At 50.6% G+C, this 24,770-nt stretch overlaps 1 protein-coding gene across 4 annotated transcripts in view; it reads right to left on the reverse strand.

Annotated features, from left to right (window-relative positions):
- Positions 1-960: 960 nt before the first annotated feature.
- The window catches only part of agap3 (ArfGAP with GTPase domain, ankyrin repeat and PH domain 3), a 1,228,693-nt gene continuing 1,204,883 nt past the window's right edge, over positions 961-24,770 (reverse strand). The window contains exons 15-16 of one of the 4 annotated variants that reach the window (XM_068031037.1): positions 3,192-3,447; positions 961-2,246 (exon numbers count right to left, since the gene is read on the reverse strand). In XM_068031037.1, the coding sequence (XP_067887138.1) occupies positions 2,031-2,246; positions 3,192-3,447 (472 nt within the window). In that variant the 3' untranslated portion in view covers positions 961-2,030. The remainder of the gene's footprint in view (positions 2,247-3,191; positions 3,448-24,770) is intronic. The other 3 variants (XM_068031038.1, XM_068031040.1, XM_068031039.1) reach the window with 3 other exon arrangements.

A 24,770-nucleotide genomic window follows, 5' to 3' on the forward strand; every position in this document is an offset into this window, starting at 1 on the left:
TGGTTTGGAAGGGGTTTAGAGGAGTGGGTCATGGATTGTGTGATGTTGGGATCAGGAAGGGGTTTAGAGGAGTGGGTCGTGGATTGTGTGATGTTTGGTTTGGAAGGGGTTTAGAGGAGTGGGTCATGGATTGTGTGATGTTTGGTTTGGAAGGGGTTTAGAGGAGTGGGTCGTGGATTGTGAGATGTTGGGATCAGGAAGGGGTTTAGAGGAGTGGGTCGTGGATTGTGTGATGTTTGGTTTGGAAGGGGTTTAGAGGAGTGGGTCGTGGATTGTGTGATGTTTGGTTTGGAAGGGGTTTAGAGGAGTGGGTCATGGATTGTGTGATGTTTGGTTTGGAAGGGGTTTAGAGGAGTTAGTCGTGGATTGTGTGATGTTGGGATCAGGAAGGGGTTTAGAGGAGTGGGACGTGGATTGTGTGATGTTGGGATCAGGAAGGGGTTTAGAGGAGTGGGTCATGGATTGTGTGATGTTTGGTTTGGAAGGGGTTTAGAGGAGTTAGTCGTGGATTGTGTGATGTTGGGATCAGGAAGGGGTTTAGAGGAGTGGGACGTGGATTGTGTGATGTTGGGATCAGGAAGGGGTTTAGAGGAGTGGGACGTGGATTGTGTGATGTTGGGATCAGGAAGGGGTTTAGAGGAGTGGGACGTGGATTGTGTGATGTTGGGATCAGGAAGGGGTTTAGAGGAGTGGGTCATGGATTGTGTGATGTTTGGTTTGGAAGGGGTTTAGAGGAGTGGGTCATGGATTGTGTGATGTTCGGTTTGGAAGGGGTTTAGAGGAGTGGGTCGTGGATTGTGTGATGTTTGGTTTGGAAGGGGTTTAGAGGAGTGGGTCATGGATTGTGTGATGTTTGGTTTGGAAGGGGTTTAGAGGAGTGGGACGTGGATTGTGTGATGTTTGGTTTGGAAGGGGTTTAGAGGAGTGGGTCGTGGATTGTGTGATGTTGGGATCAGGAAGGGGTTTAGAGGAGTGGGACGTGGATTGTGTGATGTTGGGATCAGGAAGGGGTTTAGAGGAGTGGGACGTGGATTGTGTGATGTTGGGATCAGGAAGGGGTTTAGAGGAGTGGGTCATGGATTGTGTGATGTTTGGTTTGGAAGGGGTTTAGAGGAGTGGGTCATGGATTGTGTGATGTTCGGTTTGGAAGGGGTTTAGAGGAGTGGGTCGTGGATTGTGTGATGTTTGGTTTGGAAGGGGTTTAGAGGAGTGGATTGCGAAATCTGTCCAAACTATTGTACAGTCGCTCTCTGGAGGGGATTGAAGTGGTTCCACTCTCCAGAGCTTGGGAGAAGGGAGAGATTTCCCTCACGTACTGGGCCCTAGATACAAGCACATGTGGGAGCAGTGAGTTCATATTCAGTGGCAATAAACCAAGATTAGCACTGCACCACACTGCAGGTCTGAAAAACAGTGAGAGAAAGACTGAAACAAGCAACAGGCTTCAGAGGAACAGAAGGGATGGGGGTAATTGGCAAAGTCACACTGTCATCCACATGTCACACCAAACATTACACAGGGCATTCACCACTTGTGTATAACACACACTCTCACACTCACTGTAACATTACACAGGGAATTCACCACTAGTGTATAACACACACTCTCACACCTTTGCCCTGCCTCTTGGATTCTGACACCATGCAGTGCATAGTGTGGCATGCTGGGTTTTGTGAGTGAACTCGAAGCTGTTTGTCAGAGTCGCTGCCTTTCAGTGATATGATGCTGCCTTTTACATTGATAAAGGTGCTGTGTCTCACCCCTGCAGTCTGTGTCCGGCCACGATCAGGCTCAATGTCACTTCCACCCTGGTCACCTAGTGTCCATCAGATTGCAGGTTTGGACATCACTGCACCAGACCACATAATGTTAAAAAAAAACACTCTCCAACGTTCAGTCATTCACAGAGCAGCAATGGTCAGCGAGGAGAAGCGTCTGTCAGTCTGCTGTTTGTTACAAGGGTGGTGCTGGGGGGAGAGAATAGAGACACAAAGTACAGCTGGGAGCAATGTCCACTGAGTGTTGGTACGTTAAATGACGCTGGCACTTCGATTCAGCTCTGACTGCGAGTTGTTATTGACGTTGGTGTTCCTACGGGACAGGTTCGGGGTTGGGATGGGGATGAAGTTGTCGCTGGGACAGCCGTACTGTGTCAGGATCTCGATACACTCCTGACTTCCTGCTCGTCGAGCGTATGCCAATGGTGTCAGTCCCCGAGCATCCCGACTCTTCACATCCACTCCGTACTGTAAAAGCAACATGAAGTGGCATCACTCACGAACACATGAATGCACCTGAGGGGTGGGGTGGGGGGGTGGCGGGGGGGGGGGTAAGAGGATGGAGTCAGTGCGGATAAACCACTCGAACCATCTGAGGGAACAGCTTGAGATGGGAGAGGGGGCAATGGGCGGAGGAAGAGACTTAGAGAGGCAAGGACAGAGAGAAAAAGAGGGCAAGAGAGGAGGAAGGCAGAGGGTGAGGGGGAGAATGAGAATGAGGGAGGGGGAGGGAGAAAGGGGGAGGGAGAGAAGAGGGAGGGGGAGGGAGAGAAGGGGGAGGGAGGGGCAGGGAGAGAAAGGGGGAGGAATAGAGAAGGGGAGGGAGAGAGATAAGGAGGGGGAAAGCGAGATGGGGAGGGAGAGAAGGCAAAAAGTGAGGGGGAGACAGAGAGGGGGAGAGGAAGGGAGGGAGAGAGGTGAGGGGGAGGGAGAGAGAGGGAAGGGAGAGAGAGGGGAGGGAGAGAGAGGGGAGAGACAGCAAGGGAAAGACAGAAAGGGAGAGGGTAGAGAGACAGGGAGAGGCAGGGTAAGAGAGAGGAAGAGATGGGGGATAATGAAGGATGATTAAAAGAGTGAGGGAGTGACATAGAAAGGACTTGAGGGCATTTTCGATGCTATATGAATGCAAGGACAATCAGGAATGGGCGATTCTGCTGTCCTGGCAGTGTCTCAAAACTGGAGGGTGGTTAAAATTGTCTGTGATGGTGCAAGTGCGGATTATGCAAACGGACTATAAATGTCCATGGAGTGTGAGAGAATGTATATATGCAGTGTAAATGCACATGGAGTGTGTTGAGCATGTGTGGGACGTATATGGGAGGAGGCCATCAGAAGTGTGAGTATGCCTGAATATGAGCACCTGTAGTATTGATGTGTCGCGCCACGCGTGCATCCACGTGGTCCATTTCTTACCCATATGAGAAGCTGAGTTATGACGACATTAGCCATGGCACAGGACAGGTGTAGTGCAGTCCGGCCGTCTCCATCTCCATAGGTCTCGTTCACCTCCTCCTTTGTGCCGTGGGCCAGGAGCAGGACAACCAGTCGCAGATCATCCTCCACCACAGCCCGGAGCAGCTGTTGTCCCAGGGGGATGTCGGATTGTGGGAGAGGCGCCAGCAGAAGTTTCTGCTCATACTTGGCTCTGATCCAGCACTCCTTTTCTTCTCTACAAGAAAGACCATGGAGAGATAACAGAAGGTTTCAGGAACTGCTCCGAAACAAACCCGACCTCCCATCGCAGACCTCACCCCTGCTCACTTCACAAACACAAGTAATCATTTATATCAGCCAATGTTTAGGTCACACAAAGAATATTAAAGCCATATATACAGCCTGAATTAATCAAGATGATGCCAAGGATGGGAAACTACAGTTATAAGGAGAGACTTTAGATGCTGGGACCAATTCCAGATAAGGGAAAGAGTAGATTTACAACAAAACCATGCAAAGAAAATCTTAACAACATGAGCCCAAAAACAACGTGCATTGATACAGCACCGTTAACACAGTTAATCCAGGAACGATTGACAGGTGTAAACAAATAAATGGACACCAAGCCAAAGATGGAGATATTAGGAAGGGTGAAGGAGCTTTACTCTCTATCTAACCCCGTATTTTTTTCTTTTTTTTTATAAGGTGGCCTTTATACCCCATGCCCCTTTTATATATTTTATGTCGAGGGGGCCTTTATTCCTCAGGCCCCCTTTATATACATATTTTTCAAATAACTTTATTAAAAATAGATAAATAAACCAAAAACTCGAATTAAAATGCCATTCTCAGCATCAACGATGCACTCCAGTGCCTGCGGTGCCCACCAGTCGCAGAAGGCCTCAAGCGTACCGGCGGACACCGCATTGCTCCTTCTCCAGAGAGGCATGGCTAACGGTCTCCGCCGGGAGCTGCGTGTCATCTTGAAGACAGTGACACTGGCAGAAAAAATGTCGCCAGCGCACACCATCTGGGAGGACGCTCGACGTACAGGTGTCTCTGCAGGGTCCGAAGGCAGAGAGTCGCAACTTGGGTGTGAACGCACGCCAGCGACTGGCCGCCTTCCTCGATCGGGAGACTCAGGACCGCGGCAGAGACCCGGTGTTTCCTCTTGCCCCAGAAGAAAATCAATGAGTTTCTTCTGGATCTTGGTGGCGAATGCAGGGGGCGGAGCACGTTATCGGTGTAAGCCGAAAGGACGACCTGCATGGCCAGCTCGCACAGAGCCAATCCCGTCAACCTCCTGTGAAGCAGGCACAGGAATGGCTCCACTCAGATGGTTTACAATTGGCCGGATATGGGGCAACCCTGATGCACTCCTCTCCCAAAGCGAAGGGGCACCGTCAAGGACCCGCTAACTTTGACCAGACACTCTACGGCGGTGTATAAAAGTCGGACCCGGGTCACAAAATGCGGCCCGAGTCTGAAAGCGCGCAGAGTCCCGAAAAGGTATTCGTGATCCATCCCTGTCGAACGCCTTCTCCTGATCGAGGGAGAGAAAGGTGATCGACAGACCAGTCCTCTGGGAAAGATGGATCAGGTCCTGGACCAGGTGGATGTTGTCCTGGATGGACCGGCCCGGGACCGTGTAGGACTGGTCGGGGTGGATCATGTGGGCCATGTAGACATAGCACTGAGGAGGGAGACCGGACGCCAGTTTTTAAGCAGGCGGAGATCGCCCCTCTTCGGCAGCAGGACGATGACTGCCCTGCGTCACGAGAGGGGCATCTCCCCAGTCGCCAGGCTTTCCCCCAGGATCCGCGCGTAATCGTCCCCCAGGATATCCCAGAATGCTCTGAGGAATTCCATGGTCAGCCCATCCAACCCCGGGAATTTGCCCCTCGAGAGCTGGTGGAGGGCGCTGGTCAACTCCACCAATGTGAGCGGAGCCTCCAATCCTTTGACCCCTTCCGGGCTGACCTGCGGCAGGTCCTCCCGCAAAACTCTGCGTGCTTCCTGGCTGGACGGATCCGGATGAGAACAACGCACGGTAATAAGTACGGACCGGGAGGCCCATTCCCTCCGGATCCGTGATGGAGGATCCGTTGTCGGCCAGCAGCTCAACGAGCTGCTTACGGACCCCCCGCCATTTTTCCAGCGAGTAGAGGAAGGGTGAGGCGCGGTGCAAATCTTCCAGGATCTGGATCCGCGACCTCACGTTTGCACCTCGGGACCCTATGAGCTGCAGGTCCTTCAGCGCGCCCTTCTTCTCTTTATATGCCTGCCACAGGGCCGGGTCCGCGACGGCATAACCGAGGCGGGACTCCAAGTCGAGCACCTCCCTCTCTAGGTGCCCGATATCGGCTTCCCGCCTCTTGGTCAGCCCCTTCGCGAACTCCTGACAGAAGACACGAATGTGAGTCTTGCCCACCTCCCACCACAGCTTCAAGGAGGGGAAGCCCCCCTGCTTCCTACTGCAGTCGGCCCAGAATCGAAGGAACGAGTCCCGGAATCGCTCATCCTCCAGCAGCCGGTTGTTAAAGTGCCAGTACGCGGACCCCGCCCGCATGCGGAGCCGAGTGAACTCTGCCCACACCAGGTGGTGGTCCGAGCACAGCACCAGCCGCATGGAGGCTGCCGAGATGCGGGAGACGTAGGCCTGCGAAAAGTAGAGGCGGTCGATTCGGGACCCTCCTCCTTCAGACCTCCACGTGAAGGCACTGGAGTCGGGATGGAGATTCCGCCAGACGTCCACCAAGTTGAGGGAGCTGATCAGTCCCCTCAACTTCTCCACCGACGCTTGGCCGCGCTGGGGACCGGAGCGATCCCCCACCTCGAGGGTACAGTTAAAATCCCCCCCGAGGATGATGCACCCGCCGCTATCAATGGAGCTCAAGAGAGTGGACACTTCTTCAAAGAAGCGCGCTGCCAAGCGCCAGGCCTGGGCGCGTACACGTTCACAAAGTGGAGCGGCACACTACCCAGGCAAACGGCGAGGTGGAGCAAGCGGCCTGGCACCATCTCCTTGACCCCCAAGATCTCCAGCTAAAAAGTCGGGGCCAACAAGATAGCCACCTCACTAGGTGACTCATGTAGACCCCACCCTGCCACTCCAGGAGCCAGGTGGCTTCGTCTCCCAGAACGGTGTGGGTTTCCTGCAGAAAGCTCACCACATATCTCCCTTCCCTAAGGACTGAGAGATTGTGAAATCTGCGGTGAGACCCCCTGCTGCCGTTGAAGTTGAGGCTGGCTATGGTTATCTTCATGTCAAAGGTACTTAAAACCCGTCACCAACAGCTCACTGTGAGGAAGGAGTGGAAGTGCACCTGGCCTTCCACTCCTCCAGCAACCCATTGAGGAACGCGTTAAACCTCTCAGTCAGTTTCGTGCTCGCGCCCTTCCCCGCTTACTTGAAGGCGGCACGAACGGATTGGATGATCAACACCAGATTCGACCAACGGCCAAGGGCCAGCTGAACTTTATTGCGGCAACCCCTGCATGCTGCGAGGAAATCCCGGAGTTCCGCTGTGGGGATGAGAGGAGACTTGGTGGGAGGCACGAGGGACTCCACCACTTCACTGGTGATGGAATCAGGATCATCCTCCGTGCCCCACATCGAGTCCCCATCCTCCTCTGGCTCATCACCACCAGCGGCCGATACACCCACCACACAAGTGGGGTGGATGTCCCGCCTCCGTCACGATCCCACCCCCAGGATCGATGGTGGAGAAGTCCTCCCTGGGTTCCAGAATGGAACTGGAGGCTGTGGGTACCAGCGGTTCAGGATCCCCCTCCACCTCCGTCCCCAGGCCAATGAGTGGTCCAGGGGAGATATAAGTGCCCAACTCCGGAAATCCAGCCGGAGCCATGACCGGAGGTGGAGACAGGAGGCCTGCTGGAGGACCAGCAGACAGGGAATTACACAGATTGGGCTCTGGGTCAGGCACATCCCGGGTGGCAGCGTCAGGCTGTTGGGAGGGCGGCCCCTCACAGGTCTCGCCCTCACCCAGGACACCCGATCCATCGGGCAAAGGAATGATTTCTCCCGTAGGGTCCACAGACTCCCCTACCAAGGACGGGTCCCCCACCTCAGGAGTTGACAAGATTACAGGGGCATCTCCCCCACCTCCTTTCCAAGGGGTGGAGGGTTCCCGCCCAGGGCTCGAGGCCCTGATCGTGCTGGTGGCAGGTGGAGCCTGAGGACCCACGCCAGGAGATGGACCCCGTGGTTCAGAGCCTTCTTCAGAGGAGGGACGTCTTCTCCTCTTATTTCGGGAGGGACGGGGAGGCTCAGAGACCTCCATGTCATCAGGGGCCTCTGCCCACCCACCTTTTGCCTGATCACCCTGGGCCAGAGCCCAGCCCTGGGGCAGGTGGATTCCCCGGGAGTGGGTCTTGGGCTGAGCTCAGGGTCGGGTTGTGACACGGTGTCAAGGGGGCGCGCTTCTCGATGTTTATTTTTCCTCCGCGCCTTCCTTCCACTTGGACGGGCACTCCCCTCCCCACTGGAGGCCGTGAAAACCACAGCCTCTGGCACCGACTGAACGGTATCTGGTGGAGGTGTAGTGGGAGTGGGAGGAGGTGCAGCTGTGCCACCCTGGGCTGCCGAGGTGGAATTGGCAGCCGGGAGGTTGGGGCAGTTCTTACAAACATGCCCCACCCCCTTGCAGACATGGCACCGTGCCCCGTCCAAGGTCCAGAAGACGCGGTAGGCCGTCCCCGGAACTCTACTTTGAAATGGCCATCCATGACCTTCTCCTGCGCCGGCTGCATGAATAGCTGACGGCGGAAGGAGTAGACATGCCGGAGGCTGTTGTCCCGAAGACCGAGCGGGACTGGGGCGAGCTGTGTCTTTACTTCCCCCAGATGGCGCAGGTGGGGAAGGAAGAGCTCACCAGGACTGAAGGACGGGAAGTTTGACAAAATGACCCGTTGCGCAGTGGCCTCCAGGGGGTCCACTGGCAGAAAGATCCCATCCACGGTCAGCCCCTTGCTCTAGGGCCAGGGTCACCACCCGCTCAGTCTTCAGGAAAAACACTGCCTTCCCATACATTGTAGAGGCTGCAACAATGGCCGAAGGGCCGACAACCTCGGCCATTGCCTTAACACATACCTCTATAGTCATGTTCGGATGGACGTAGCTCTTGACCCCATTCTTTTGGGCCTCCTTATCTCGAGAGACAATGGATACGCGCCTGGAGGTGGTCAGTGGTTTGTGAAGCAGCGCCTGGAGTGGCTATAAAGGCCAATTTTGGAGTGACAGGCTCTTCCACAGGTGCTGCAGAGAAATTTGTTTGTTGGGGCTGTTGCACAGTTGGCTCTCCCCTTGCGCCTCTGTCTTTTTTCCTGCCAACTACTAAGTCTCTTCGACTCGCCACAATTTAGCCCTGTCTTTATGGCTGCCCGCCAGCTCTGGCGAATGCTGGCAACTGACTCCCACGACTTGTGATCAATGTCACACGATTTCATGTCGCGTTTGCAGACGTCTTTATAACGGAGACATGGACGGCCGGTGGGTCTGATACCAGTGGCGAGCTCGCTGTACAATGTGTCTTTGGGGATCCTGCCATCTTCCATGCGGCTCACATGGCCAAGCCATCTCAAGCGCCGCTGACTCAGTAGTGTGTATAAGCTGGGGGTGTTGGCCGCTTCAAGGACTTCTGTGTTGGAGATATAGTCCTGCCACCTGATGCCAAGTATTCTCCGAAGGCAGCGAAGATGGAATGAATTGAGACGTCGCTCTTGGCTGGCATACGTTGTCCAGGCCTCGCTGCCGTAGAGCAAGGTACTGAGGACACAGGCCTGGTACACTCGGACTTTTGTGTTCCGTGTCAGTGCGCCATTTTCCCACACTCTCTTGGCCAGTCTGGACATAGCAGTGGAAGCCTTACCCATGCGCTTGTTGATTTCTGCATCTAGAGACAGGTTACTGGTGATAGTTGAGCCTAGGTAGGTGAACTCTTGAACCACTTCCAGAGCGTGGTCGCCAATATTGATGGATGGAGCATTTCTGACATCCTGCCCCATGATGTTCGTTTTCTTGAGGCTGATGGTTAGGCCAAATTCATTGCTGGCAGACGCAAACCTGTCGATGAGACTCTGCAGGCATTCTTCAGTGTGAGATGTTAAAGCAGCATCGTCAGCAAAGAGGAGTTCTCTGATGAGGACTTTCCGTACTTTGGACTTCGCTCTTAGACGGGCAAGGTTGAACAACCTGCCCCCTGATCTTGTGTGGAGGAAAATTCCTTCTTCAGAGGATTTGAACGCATGTGAAAGCAGCAGGGGGAGAGGTCATTGCACCTCACTGGACAGCTACCGCCCGCCTCAAACCGGGCAGCCCCCGGTCAATAAGGTTCTGTCCCGCCACAGTCTGCCTGCTTCAATGGGTGCTTGGAGCTCAGGGTCATTGCCCGAAAGGAGGACTGATACACCGCACCAAACAACATGAAAAAAGGAAAGAAGGTACCAGCCCTTCGCTTTGCAAGCTGGAACGTCAGAACTATGTGTCCTGGCCTGTCGGAAGACCTTACACAAATCAACGATTCTCGGAAGACCGCCATCATTAACAACGAGCTCAGTAGATTCAATGTGGACATTGCAGCACTTCAGGAGACTCGCCTCCCCGCGAGTGGCTCTCTAGCAGAGCAAGACTACACCTTCTTCTGGCAGGGCAGGGATCCTGAAGAACCAAGACAGCATGGAGTGGGCTTCGCCATCAGAAACTCCTTGCTCAGCATGATAGAGCCTCCCTCAAATGGCTCGGAACGCATACTGTCCATCCGACTGCTCACCACCTCTGGTCCAGTACACCTACTCAGCATCTATGCTCCAACACTCTGCTCCGCACCTGAAGCTAAAGACCAGTTCTATGAACAACTCCATAACATCATTAGCAGCATCCCCAACACCGAACACCTATTCCTGCTGGGGGACTTTAATGCCAGGGTTGGGGCCGACCATGACTCATGGCCCTCCTGCCTTGGGCGCTATGGCGTTGGAAGGATGAATGAGAACGGGCAGAGACTGCTTGAGTTGTGTACCTATCATAACCTCTGCATCACCAACTCGTTCTTTCACACTAAACCCTGTCACCAGGTTTCATGGAGGCACCCAAGATCACGTCGTTGGCACCAGCTAGACCTCATTGTCACAAGGCGAGCCGCCTTAAACAGTGTTCAAATCACACGCAGCTTCCACAGTGCGGACTGCGACACCGACCACTCCCTGGTGTGCAGCAAGGTTAGACTCAGACCAAAGAAGTTGCATCATTCCAAGCAGAAGGGCCATCCGCGCATCAACACGAGCAGAATTTCTCACCCACAGCTGTTACAAAAATTTCTAAATTCACTTGTAACAGCCCTTCAAAACACTCCCACAGGGGATGCTGAGACCAAGTGGGCCCACATCAGAGACGCCATCTATGAGTCAGCTCTGACCACCTACGGCAAAAGTGCGAAGAGAAATGCAGACTGGTTTCAATCTCATAATGAAGAGCTGGAACCTGTCATAGCCGCTAAGCGCATTGCACTTTTGAACTACAAGAAAGCCCCCAGCGATTTAACATCCGCAGCACTTAAAGCAGCCAGAAGTACTGCACAAAGAACAGCTAGGCGTTGCGCAAACGACTACTGGCAACACCTATGCAGCCATATTCAGCTGGCCTCAGACACCGGAAACATCAGAGGAATGTATGATGGCATGAAGAGAGCTCTTGGGCCAACCATCAAGAAGATCACCCCCCTCAAATCTAAATCGGGGGACATAATCACTGACCAACGCAAACAGATGGACCGCTGGGTTGAGCACTACCTAGAACTGTACTCCAGGGAGAATGCTGTCACTGAGACTGCCCTCAATGCAGCCCAGCCTCTACCAGTCATGGATGAGCTGGACATACAGCCAACCAAATCGGAACTCAGTGATGCCATTGATTCCCTAGCCAGCGGAAAAGCCCCTGGGAAGGACAGCATTACCCCTGAAATAATCAAGAGTGCCAAGCCTGCTATACTCTCAGCACTACATGAACTGCTATGCCTGTGCTGGGACGAGGGAGCAGTACCCCAGGACATGCGCGATGCCAACATCATCACCCTCTATAAAAACAAAGGTGACCGCGGTGACTGCAACAACTACCGTGGAATCTCCCTGCTCAGCATAGTGGGGGGAAAGTCTTTGCTCGAGTCGCTCTGAACAGGCTCCAGAAGCTGGCCGAGCGCGTCTACCCTGAGGCACAGTGTGGCTTTCGTGCAGAGAGATCGACTATTGACATGCTGTTCTCCCTTCGTCAGATACAGGAGAAATGCCGTGAACAACAGATGCCCCTCTACATTGCTTTCATTGATCTCACCAAAGCCTTTGACCTCGTCAGCAGACGTGGTCTCTTCAGACTACTAGAAAAGATCGGATGTCCACCAAAGCTACTAAGTATCATCACCTCATTCCATGACAATATGAAAGGCACAATTCAACATGGTGGCTCCTCATCAGAGCCCTTTCCTATCCTGAGTGGTGTGAAACAGGGCTGTGTTCTCGCACCCACACTTTTTGGGATTTTCTTGACCCCATGCTTTGATGTTATTAGTGCAAACGGTGACGGGGCAGCAGCTGCAGCAGCATACGTGCGAGAAGGCCCCGCCACACGCGAAGAGGGACTTGCCATGGGGTCACAGAGCCACGCCCACCTTTAAGAAATAAAGCTAACAACAGTTTTTAAACGAAAGCACTATGATGGGGGGGGGGGGGGCTGGGTGGTGAGGTAGAGGAGAATAGGGGTGCAAAGGAAAGGACAGGAAAAGGAAAGGATAGACAGCCGTGTTTTGGAAGGGAGAGAAGGGCTGCAAAGATGTTGCTGTGGTTCGGTGATTAGAGCATCCCATTGCAGAGTCTACAGTCCAGTCTTCCAGTAAGGGGCGGGTTCTTCGCCCGGGTCGGTTAGAGCTGCCCGGTTCTCTCCTTTTCCGCTTTTCTGTAAAGACTGTGAGGACTTTCTTCAGCCAGGCAGCTCCTGCCGTCCCAAGCCACACAGTTGGGGGTGGGGAGGGAGCCCCCTTTGTGCAGGATGGAAGGTAAACACAAGAGCAAGTACTGGGGCTCCCGATAGAATTTGGCAGCCCCACCCCTGGATCTTCCGGCATCTCCTCCCTCCCCCAACAGTCCAAGCAAAAAACAGTTCTCAGGCGTTTCAACACCCACCTCTCCAAAATGACTTGCAATTCTCCTTTGTCCTTGTAAAAAGTACAACAGTTCCACAGCTGAAGCAGTAAATACAGCTCTCTCCACTCCAGTTCCAGCTCCCACAGCCTACTCAGGTGCAGCTGGTTCGATTAATCGCACACAGGAAGTGCTCCAAATTGCCCAGCCAATCCCGTGCTGTCCCTGTCCTGGGAGTGTTTGATGGGAGACAGTGGAGAGGGAGCTTCACTCTGCATCTAACCCCATTTTTTTTTTTTTTTTTTTCTTTTTTTTTCTTTATGGGGACAGTGTAGAGGGAGCTTTACTCTGCATCTAACCCCCGTGTTGTACCTGTCCTGGGAGTGTTTGATGGGGACAGTGTAGAGGGAGCTTTACTCTGTATCTAACCCCGTGCTGTACCTGTCCTGGGAGTGTTTGATGGGGGACAGTGTAGAGGGAGCTTTCCTCTGCATCTAACCCCATGCTGTCCCTGTCCTGGGAGTGTTTGATGGGGGACAGTGTAGAGGGAGCTTTCCTCTGCATCTAACCCCATGCTGTCCCTGTCCTGGGAGTGTTTGATGGGGGACAGTGTAGAGGGAGCTTTCCTCTGCATCTAACCCCATGCTGTCCCTGTCCTGGGAGTGTTTGATGGGGACAGTGTAGAGGAAGCTTTACTCTGTAACCCCATTTTTTTTTTTATCTAACCCCGTTTTTTTGTTTTCTTTTTTTTTATCTTGTGATCTCTCGACAAATGGGCTGTGCTTATATGAGGCATTACAGAAGCAGCTTTATTTTACTTTTAATTTGTACTGCGACAGTGTAGAGGGAGCTTTACTCTGTATCTAACCCGGTGCTGTACCTGTCCTGGAAATGTTTGATGGAGTGTAGAGGGAACTTTCTTTGGCCTCCTTGTCTCGAGAGACAATGGGTAAGCGCCTGGAGGTGGTCAGTGGTTTGTGAAGCAGCGCCTGGAGTGGCTATCAAGGCCAATACTAGAGTGACAGACTCTTCCACAGGTGCTGCAGATAAAATTGGTTGTCGGGGCTGTTACACAGTTGGCTCTCCCCTTGCGCTTCTGTCTTTTTTCCTGCCAACTGCGAAGTGTCTTCGACTCACCACTCTTTAGCCCCACCTTTATGGCTGTCCGCCAGCTCTGGCGATCACTGGCAACTGACTCCCACGACTTGTGATCAATGTCACAGGACTTCATGTCGCGTTTGCAGATGTCTTTAAAGCGGAGACATGGACGGCCGGTGGGTCTGATACCAGTGACGAGCTCGCTGTACAATGTGTCCTTGGGGATCCTGCCATCTTCCATGCGGCTCACATGGCCAAGCCATCTCAAGCGCCGCTGGCTCAGAAGGGCGTACATGCTGGGGCTGTTAGCCACCTCGAGGACTTCTGTGTTGGAGATACGGTCCTGCCACCTGATGCCAAGGATTCTCTGGAGGCAGCGAAGATGGAATGCGATGAGACTTCGCTCTTGGCTGACTTATGTTTTCCAGGCCTCGCTGCCGTAGAGCAAGGTACTGAGGGCACAGGCTTGATACACTCGGACTTTTGTGTTTCATGTCAGTGCGCCATTTTCCCACACTCTCTTGGCCAGTCTGGACATAGCAGCGGACGCCTTTCCCATGCGCTTGTTGATTTCTGCATCGAGAGACAGGTTACTGGTGATAGTTGAGCCTAGGTAGGTGAACTCTTGAACCACTTCCAGAGCGTGGTCAATGATATTGATAGATGGAGCATTTCTGACATCCTGTCCCATGATGTTCATTTTCTTGAGGCTGATGGTTAGGCCAAATTTGTTGCAGGCAGCCGCAAACCTGTCGATGAGACTCTGCAGAAACTCTTCAGTGTGAGATGTTAATGCAGCATCGTCAGCAAAGAGGAGTTCCCTGATGAGGACTTTCCGTACTTTGGTCTTCGCTCTAAGACGGGCAAGGTTGAACAACCTGCCATCTGATCTTGTGTGGAGGAAAATTCCTTCTTCTGAAGACTAGAACACGTGAGAGAGCAGCAGGGAGAAGAAGATCCCAAACAGTGCAGGTGCGAGAACACAGCCCTGTTTCATGCCACTCAGGATAGGAAAGGGGTCTGATAGGCACCGCTATGTTGAATTGTGTCTTTCATATTGTCATGGAATGAGGTGATGATACTTAGTAGTTTTGGTGGACATCTGATCTTTTCTACTAGTCTGAAGAGACCACGTCTGCTGACGAGGTCAAAGGCTTTGGTGAGATCAATGAAAGCAACATAGAGGGGCATCTGTTGTTCGCGGCATTTCTCCTGTAGCTGGTGAAGGGAGAACAGCATATCAATGGTGGATCTCTCTGCTCGAAAGCCACACTGTGCCTCAGGGTAGACACGCTCAGCCAGCTTCTGGAGTCTGTTTAAAATGACTCGAGTGAAGGCTTTCCCCACTGTGCTGAGCAGGGAGATTCCACGGTAGTTGTTTCAGTTACCACGGTCACCCTTTAGTCAGGTGCTTTACTCTGTATCTAACCCCGTGCTGTATCTGTCCTGGGAGTGTTTGCTGTTGTCTCTGGGTACCTGAAATGGAAAGTGTCCTTTGGACAAACTCTGCTGTTCATGGTCATTATTTTCCATCAGGTTGATCCAGTACCTGAGTTTCACTACTGTAAGTGCATGACTAGTCTCTACTTTGGCCTCAGTGCTTGAGAGAGACAGTGATGGAGAAGAGTTAAACTTTGAGAGGTTTATAAAGGTCAGTGATGTGAGCAGAGTGGAGCTCTGAACTGAGCAATCACTTTAACAAAGCAACCATGAGCGTATTTTATCAGCAGCTTCCAATTCCGTCCAGCTCTTGTCTCCATGTGTTTGAAGTGCCGCTAACAATGGCCCCCGCTGTTCAGCCATGATTTAACCCGCCCGAGGGAGCACAGAATCGATTGGGCTGAATAATACTCCCACACTGTCCTAGTCACTTTTCACAAAAAAGAAATCCATCTCGCTTCATAACTCTTATCCATCTGTATCTGGATAAAAAATGGAATCAATACCACTGAATAACCAGCTTTCAGGAGCATGCTCAGTGCACAGCTGACCTCCGACCTGTCTGCATAAACTGATAAGGGCTTGCAGACACCAGGCTGTTGTACTGTTGTCTGAATGAGTGACTGACAGCGGCTTGGCCTGATACTGGCGAACAACGCACAGCTTTCAAGTGCCAGCCCCTCCGAGACCACCCTCCCGCTTATCAACGTCATTAGATAATTAACCCTTTCAGGGCATGGTGTGCTAAATTATTGATACCCACCAAAACCCCAGCTGAAGAGCCAGGAAGGGATACCACTGAGCTCAAGATGAGTCACCCTAGTGGTTCTGGTCCTGGACTAACAACACAGAGAGTGAGAGATCAAATCCCACCAGGCAAAGTTTTGAAGTTGAATTGAACAAATCTGGTCATTTGTGGTCTGGCACCAGGAAAAATCATCATGAAAACTGCCAGATTAATGTAAAAAAACCCAAGAGGGACACTAACATCCTTCAAGGCAGGGAACCTGTTGCTCCTGCCTGGTCGAGTCTGCACATGATTCCAGTTCCACACTTGTCATTGACTCTGACTGCCCTCAGGCCAACAACAGATGGGCACTAAATACTGCCCAGCCAGCATTGCCCACAAGCCGGGTAAATGAGCAAAGAGTGGCATTGAACTTGGGCAGGAAGACTGACACAGGTGAAGTTCCAAAGTTTGGAGGTTATGGGAAGTAATGAATTGAGGTTGTGAAATGAGGACAGTGAGAAAGAAACACCTGCATTTCTACAGCACCTTTCACAGGCTCAGAGGTTCCAAAAGGGTTTCACAGCTGATGAATTAACAAATTGCTGCCACTGTTGCATTGTCGGTGAAAAGGGCAACCAAATCTGCATGCAGCAAAATCCCAAAGACACCAAATGTGAACAATGAGCAGTAACAAACTTTTTGCTGAATTGGTTGCCTGAACATTGATCTCCAAATCCACAGACAGAGTTCCTGCACAAGTTTATCACAAAAACAGATCCCACTCAGGAATAGGAACACTTTCCTGCATCATATTCACCCTGTCCCATTCCTCTCTGTAATATTCACCCTGTCCCATTCCTCTCTGTAACATTCACCCTGTCCCATTGCTCCCTAATATTCACCCTGTCCCATTCCTCTCTGTAATATTCACCCTGTCCCATTCCTCTCTGTAATATTCACCCTGTCCCATTCCTCTCTGTAATATTCACCCTGTCCCATTCCTCTCTGTAATATTCACCCTGTCCCATTCCTCTCTGTAATATTCACCCTGTCCCATTCCTCTCTGTAATATTCACCCTGTCCCATTCCTCTCTGTAATATTCACCCTGTCCCATTGCTCCCTAATATTCACCCTGTCCCATTCCTCTCTGTAATATTCACCCTTTCCCATTCCTCTCTGTAATATTCACCCTGTCCCATTGCTCCCTAATATTCACCCTGTCCCATTCATCCCTGTAACATTCACCCTGTCCCATTGCTCCCTAATATTCACCCTGTCCCATTCCTCTCTGTAATATTCACCCTGTCCCATTCCTCTCTGTAATATTCACCCTGTCCCATTCCTCTCTGTAATATTCACCCTGTCCCATTGCTCCCTAATATTCACCCTGTCCCATTCCTCTCTGTAATATTCACCCTGTCCCATTCCTCTCTGTAATATTCACCCTGTCCCATTCCTCTCTGTAATATTCACCCTGTCCCATTCCTCTCTGTAATATTCACCCTGTCCCATTCATCCCTGCAACATTCACCCTGTCCCATTGCTCCCTAATATTCACCCTGTCCCATTCCTCTCTGTAATATTCACCCTGTCCCATTCATCCCTGTAACATTCACCCTGTCCCATTGCTCCCTAATATTCACCCTGTCCCATTCCTCTCTGTAATATTCACCCTGTCCCATTCATCCCTGTAACATTCACCCTGTCCCATTGCTCCCTAATATTCACCCTGTCCCATTCATCCCTGTAACATTCACCCTGTCCCATTGCTCCCTAATATTCACCCTGTCCCATTCCTCCCTGTTATATTCACGCTGTCCCACTGCTCTGATATATTCACCCTGTCCCATTCCTCCGTGATATTCACTCTGTCCCATTCCTCCCTGTTATATTCACCCTGTCCCATTGCTCCGCTATATTCACCCTGTCCCATTGCTCCGCTATATTCACCCTGTCCCATTCCTCCCTGTAACATTCACCCTGTCCCATTCCTCCCTGTTATATTCACGCTGTCCCACTGCTCTGATATATTCACCCTGTCCCATTCCTCCCTGTTATATTCACCCTGTCCCATTCCTCCCTTGTATTCACCCTGTCCCATTCCTCCCTGTTCTATTCACCCTGTCCCATTCCTCCCTGTTCTATTCACCCTGTCCCATTCCTCCGTTACATTCACCCTGTCCCATTCCTCTCTGTTATATTCACCCTTTCCCATTCATCCCTGTAACATTCACCCTGTCCCATTGCTCCCTAATATTCACCCTGTCCCATTCCTCTCTGTAATATTCACCCTGTCCCATTCATCCCTGTAACATTCACCCTGTCCCATTGCTCCCTAATATTCACCCTGTCCCATTCCTCTCTGTAATATTCACCCTGTCCCATTCATCCCTGTAACATTCACCCTGTCCCATTGCTCCCTAATATTCACCCTGTCCCATTCCTCCCTGTTATATTCACGCTGTCCCACTGCTCTGATATATTCACCCTGTCCCATTCCTCCCTTATAGTAACCCTGTCCCATTCCTCCCTGTTCTATTCACCCTGTCCCATTCCTCCGTTATATTCACCCTGTCCCATTCCTCCCTGTTATATTCACCCTGTCCCATTCCTCCGTGATATTCACTCTGTCCCATTCCTCCCTGTTATATTCACCCTGTCCCATTCCTCCCTGTTCTATTCACCCTGTCCCACTGCTCTATTACATTCACACTGTCGCATTGCTCCCTGTTATATTCACCCTGTCCCATTGCTCCGCTATATTCACCCTGTCCCATTGCTCCGCTATATTCACCCTGTCCCATTCCTCCCTGTAATATTCACCCTGTCCCATTCATCCCAGTAACATTCACCCTGTCCCATTCCTCCCTGTTATATTCACGCTGTCCCACTGCTCTGATATATTCACCCTGTCCCATTCCTCCCTGTTATATTCACCCTGTCCCATTCCTCCCTTGTATTCACTCTGTCCCATTCCTCCCTGTTCTATTCACCCTGTCCCATTCCTCCGTTACATTCACCCTGTCCCATTCCTCTCTGTTATATTCACCCTTTCCCATTCCTCTCTGTTATATTCACCCTGTCCCATTCCTCCCTGTTATATTCACCCTGTCCCATTCCTCCGTTATATTCACTCTGTCCCATTCCTCCCTGTTCTATTCACTCTGTCCCATTCCTCCCTGTTATATTCACCCTGTCCCATTCCTCCCTGTTATATTCACCCTGTCCCATTCCTCCGTTATATTCACTCTGTCCCATTCCTCCCTGTTATATTCACCCTGTCCCATTCCTCCCTGTTCTATTCACTCTGTCCCATTCCTCTCTGTTATATTCACCCTGTCCCATTCCTCCCTGTTATATTCACCCTGTCCCATTCCTCCGTTCTATTCACCCTGTCCCATTCCTCCCTGTTATATTCACCCTGTCCCATTCCTCCGTTATATTCACCCTGTCCCACTGCTCTGATATATTCACCCTGTCCCATTCCTCCCTGTCATCGTCACCCTGTCCCATTGCTCCCTGTTATATTCACCATGTCCCACTACTTTGTGATATTCACCCTGTCCCACTGCTCTATGACATTCACCCTGTCCCATTGCTCCGCTATATTCACCCTGTCCCATTGCTCCCCGTTATATTCACCCTGTCCCATTGCTCTGTTATATTCACCCTGTCCCTCTGCTCTGTTATATTCACCCTGTCCCATTGCTCCCTGTTATATTCACCCTGTCCCATTGCTCTCATATATTCACCCTGTCCCACTGCTCTGTTATATTCACCCTATCCCATTGCTCCGCTATATTCACCCTGTCCCATTGCTCCTTGTTATATTCACGCTTTCCCATTGCTCTGTTATATTCACCTTGTCCCATTGCTCCCTGTTATATTCACCCTGTCCCATTGCTCTGTTATATTCACCCTGTCCCACTGCTCTGATATATTCACCCTGTCCAATTGCTCCCTGTTATATTCACCCTGTCCCATTGCTGTTATATTCACCCTGTCCCATTGCTCTGATATATTCACCCTGTCCCATTGCCCACCTGTTATATTCACTCTGTCCCATTCCTCTCTGTTATATTCACCCTGTCCCATTCCTCCCTGTTATATTCACCCTGTCCCATTCCTCCGTTATATTCACTCTGTCCCATTCCTCCCTGTTATATACACCCTGTCCCATTCCTCCCTGTTCTATTCACTCTGTCCCATTCCTACCTGTTATATTCACCCTGTCCCATTCCTCCCTGTTCTATTCACTCTGTCCCATTCCTACCTGTTATATTCACCCTGTCCCATTCCTCCCTGTTCTATTCACTCTGTCCCATTCCTACCTGTTATATTCACCCTGTCCCATTCCTCCCTGTTCTATTCACTCTGTCCCATTCCTACCTGTTATATTCACCCTGTCCCATTCCTCCCTGTTCTATTCACTCTGTCCCATTCCTACCTGTTATATTCACCCTGTCCCATTCCTCCCTGTTATATTCACCCTGTCCCATTCCTACCTGTTATATTCACCCTGTCCCATTCCTCCGTTATATTCACCCTGTCCCATTCCTCCCTGTTATATTCACCCTGTCCCATTCCTCCCTGTTCTATTCACTCTGTCCCATTCCTCCCTGTTATATTCACCCTGCCCCAATCCTCCCTGTTATATTCACCCTGTCCCACTGCTCTATTACATTCACACTGTCGCATTGCTCTGTTATATTCACCCTGTCCCATTCCTCCCTGTTATATTCACCCTGTCCCACTGCTCTGATATATTCACCCTGTCCCATTCCTCCCTGTCATAGTCACCCTGTCCCATTGCTCCCTGTTATATTCACCATGTCCCATTATTTTGTGATATTCACCCTGTCCCACTGCTCTATGACATTCACCCTGTCCCATTGCTCCGCTATATTCACCCTGTCCCATTGCTCCGTGTTATATTCACCCTGTCCCATTGCTCCGCTATATTCACCCTGTCCCATTGCTCCCCGTTATATTCACCCTGTCCCATTGCTCTGTTATATTCACCCTGTCCCACTGCTCTGTTATATTCACCCTGTCCCATTGCTCCCTGTTATATTCACCCTGTCCCATTGCTCTCATATATTCACCCTGTCCCACTGCTCTGTTATATTCACCCTGTCCCATTGCTCCGCTATATTCACCCTGTCCCATTGCTCCATGTTATATTCACCCTGTCCCATTGCTCCTTGTTATATTCACGCTTTCCCATTGCTCTGTTATATTCACCTTGTCCCATTGCTCTGTTATATTCACACTGTCCCACTGCTCCCTGTAATATTCACCCTGTCCCACTGCTCTGATATATTCACCCTGTCCAATTGCTCCCTGTTATATTCACCCTGTCCCATTGCTCTGTTATATTCACCCTGTCCCATTGCTCTGATATATTCACCCTGTCCCATTGCTCACCTGTTATATTCACCCTGTCCCACTGCTCTGATATATTCACCCTGTCCCATTCCTCCCTGTTATATTCACGCTGTCCCACTGCTCTGATATATTCACCCTGACCCATTCCTCCCTGTTCTATTCACTCTGTCCCATTCCTCCCTGTTATATTCACCCTGCCCCAATCCTCCCTGTTATATTCACCCTGTCCCACTGCTCTATTACATTCACACTGTCGCATTGCTCTGTTATATTCACCCTGTCCCATTCCTCCCTGTTATATTCACCCTGTCCCACTGCTCTGATATATTCACCCTGTCCCATTCCTCCCTGTCATAGTCACCCTGTCCCATTGCTCCCTGTTATATTCACCATGTCCCATTACTTTGTGATATTCACCCTGTCCCACTGCTCTATGACATTCACCCTGTCCCATTGCTCCGTGTTATATTCACCCTGTCCCATTGCTCCGCTATATTCACCCTGTCCCATTGCTCCGTGTTATATTCACCCTGTCCCATTGCTCCGCTATATTCACCCTGTCCCATTGCTCCCCGTTATATTCACCCTGTCCCATTGCTCTGTTATATTCACCCTGTCCCACTGCTCTGTTATATTCACCCTGTCCCATTGCTCCCTGTTATATTCACCCTGTCCCATTGCTCTCATATATTCACCCTGTCCCACTGCTCTGTTATATTCACCCTGTCCCATTGCTCCGCTATATTCACCCTGTCCCATTGCTCCGTGTTATATTCACCCTGTCCCATTGCTCCTTGTTATATTCACGCTTTCCCAAATCTCTGTTATATTCACCTTGTCCCATTGCTCTGTTATATTCACCCTGTCCCACTGCTCCCTGTAATATTCACCCTGTCCCACTGCTCTGATATATTCACCCTGTCCAATTGCTCCCTGTTATATTCACCCTGTCCCATTGCTCTGTTATATTCACCCTGTCCCATTGCTCTGATATATTCACCCTGTCCCATTGCTCACCTGTTATATTCACCCTGTCCCACTGCTCTGATATATTCACCCTGTCCCATTCCTCCCTGTTATATTCACGCTGTCCCACTGCTCCGCTATATTCACCCTGTCCCATTGCCCCCCCTTATATTCACGCTTTCCCATTGCTCTGTAATATTCACCTTGTCCCACTGCTCTGTTATATTCGCCCTGTCCCATTGCTCTGTTATATTCACCGTATCCCATTGCTCCCTGTTATATTCGCCCTGTCCCATTGCTCTGTTATATTCACCCTATCCCATTGCTCCCTGTTATATTCACCCTGTCCCACTGCTCTGTCATATTCACCCTGCCCATTGCTCTGTTATATTCACCCTGTCCCATTTCTCCCTGTTATATTCACCCTGTCCCATTGCTCCTTGTTATATTCACCCTGTCCCATTGCTCTGTTGTATTCACCCTGTCCCATTGCTCCTTGTTATATTCACCCTGTCCCATTGCTCTGTTATATTCATCCTGTCCCATTGCTCTGTTATATTCACCCTGTCCCATTGCTCCTTGTTATATTCACCCTGTCCCATTTCTCCCTGTTATATTCACCCTGTCCCATGGCTCTGTTATATTCACCCTGTCCCACTGCTCCTTGTTATATTCACTCTGTCCCATTTCTCTGTCATATTCATCCTGTCCCATTGCTCTGTTATATTCACCCTATCCCATTGCGCCCTGTTATATTCACCCTGTCCCATTGCTCTGTCATATTCACCCTGTCCCATTGCTCTGTCATATTCATCCTGTCCCATTGCTCTGATATATTCACCCTGCCCATTCCTCCGTTACATTCACCCTGTCCCTTTCCTCTCTGTTATATTCACCCTGTCCCATTCCTCCCTGTTATATTCACTCTGTCCCATTCCTCTCTGTTATATTCACCCTGTCCCATTCCTCCGTTATATTCACCCTGTCCCATTCCTCCCTGTTATATTCACCCTGTCCCATTCCTCTCTGTTATATTCACCCTGTCCCATTCCTCCCTGTTATATTCACTCTGTCCCATTCCTCTCTGTTATATTCACTCTGTCCCATTCCTCCGTTATATTCACTCTGTCCCATTCCTCCCTGTTCTATTCACTCTGTCCCATTCCTCCGTTATATTCACTCTGTCCCATTCCTCCCTGTTCTATTCACTCTGTCCCATTCCTCCGTTATATTCACTCTGTCCCATTCCTCTCTGTTATATTCACTCTGTCCCATTCCTCCGTTATATTCACTCTGTCCCATTCCTCCCTGTTCTATTCACTCTGTCCCATTCCTCCGTTATATTCACCCTGTCCCATTCCTCCCTGTTATATTCACTCTGTCCCATTCCTCTCTGTTATATTCACTCTGTCCCATTCCTCCGTTATATTCACTCTGTCCCATTCCTCCCTGTTCTATTCACTCTGTCCCATTCCTCCGTTATATTCACCCTGTCCCATTCCTCCCTGTTATATTCACTCTGTCCCATTCCTCTCTGTTATATTCACCCTGTCCCATTCCTCCGTTATATTCACCCTGTCCCATTCCTCCCTGTTATATTCACTCTGTCCCATTCCTCCGTTATATTCACCCTGTCCCATTCCTCCCTGTTCTATTCACTCTGTCCCATTCCTCCGTTATATTCACCCTGTCCCATTCCTCCCTGTTCTATTCACTCTGTCCCATTCCTCCGTTATATTCACTCTGTCCCATTCCTCCCTGTTCTATTCACTCTGTCCCATTCCTCCGTTATATTCACTCTGTCCCATTCCTCCCTGTTATATTCACTCTGTCCCATTCCTCCGTTATATTCACCCTGTCCCATTCCTCCCTGTTATATTCACCCTGTCCCATTCCTCCCTGTTATATTCACCCTGTCCCATTCCTCCGTTATATTCACCCTGTCCCTTTCCTCTCTGTTATATTCACCCTTTCCCATTCCTCCCTGTTATATTCACCCTGTCCCATTCCTCCCTGTTATATTCACTCTGTCCCATTCCTCTCTGTTATATTCACCCTGTCCCATTCCTCCGTTATATTCACCCTGTCCCATTCCTCCCTGTTATATTCACCCTGTCCCATTCCTCTCTGTTATATTCACCCTGTCCCATTCCTCCCTGTTATATTCACTCTGTCCCATTCCTCTCTGTTATATTCACCCTGTCCCATTCCTCCGTTATATTCACCCTGTCCCATTCCTCCCTGTTATATTCACCCTGTCCCATTCCTCTCTGTTATATTCACCCTGTCCCATTCCTCCCTGTTATATTCACTCTGTCCCATTCCTCTCTGTTATATTCACTCTGTCCCATTCCTCCGTTATATTCACCCTGTCCCATTCCTCCCTGTTATATTCACCCTGTCCCATTCCTCCGTTATATTCACTCTGTCCCATTCCTCCCTGTTATATTCACCCTGTCCCATTGCTCCTTGTTATATTCACCCTGTCCCATTGCTCTGTTATATTCACCATGTCCCATTGCTCTGTTATATTCACCCTGTCCCATTGCTCTGTTGTATTCACCCTGTCCCATTGCTCCTTGTTATATTCACCCTGTCCCATTGCTCTGTTATATTCACCCTGTCCCATTGCTCCTTGTTATATTCACCCTGTCCCATTGCTCTGTTATATTCACCCTGTCCCATTGCTCCTTGTTATATTCACCCTGTCCCATTTCTCCCTGTTATATTCACCCTGTCCCATGGCTCTGTTATATTCACCCTGTCCCACTGCTCCTTGTTATAT

The sequence above is a fragment of the Heterodontus francisci genome, chromosome 5, assembly GCF_036365525.1.
Source record: "Heterodontus francisci isolate sHetFra1 chromosome 5, sHetFra1.hap1, whole genome shotgun sequence".
Classification (NCBI taxonomy): Eukaryota; Metazoa; Chordata; class Chondrichthyes; order Heterodontiformes; family Heterodontidae; genus Heterodontus; species Heterodontus francisci.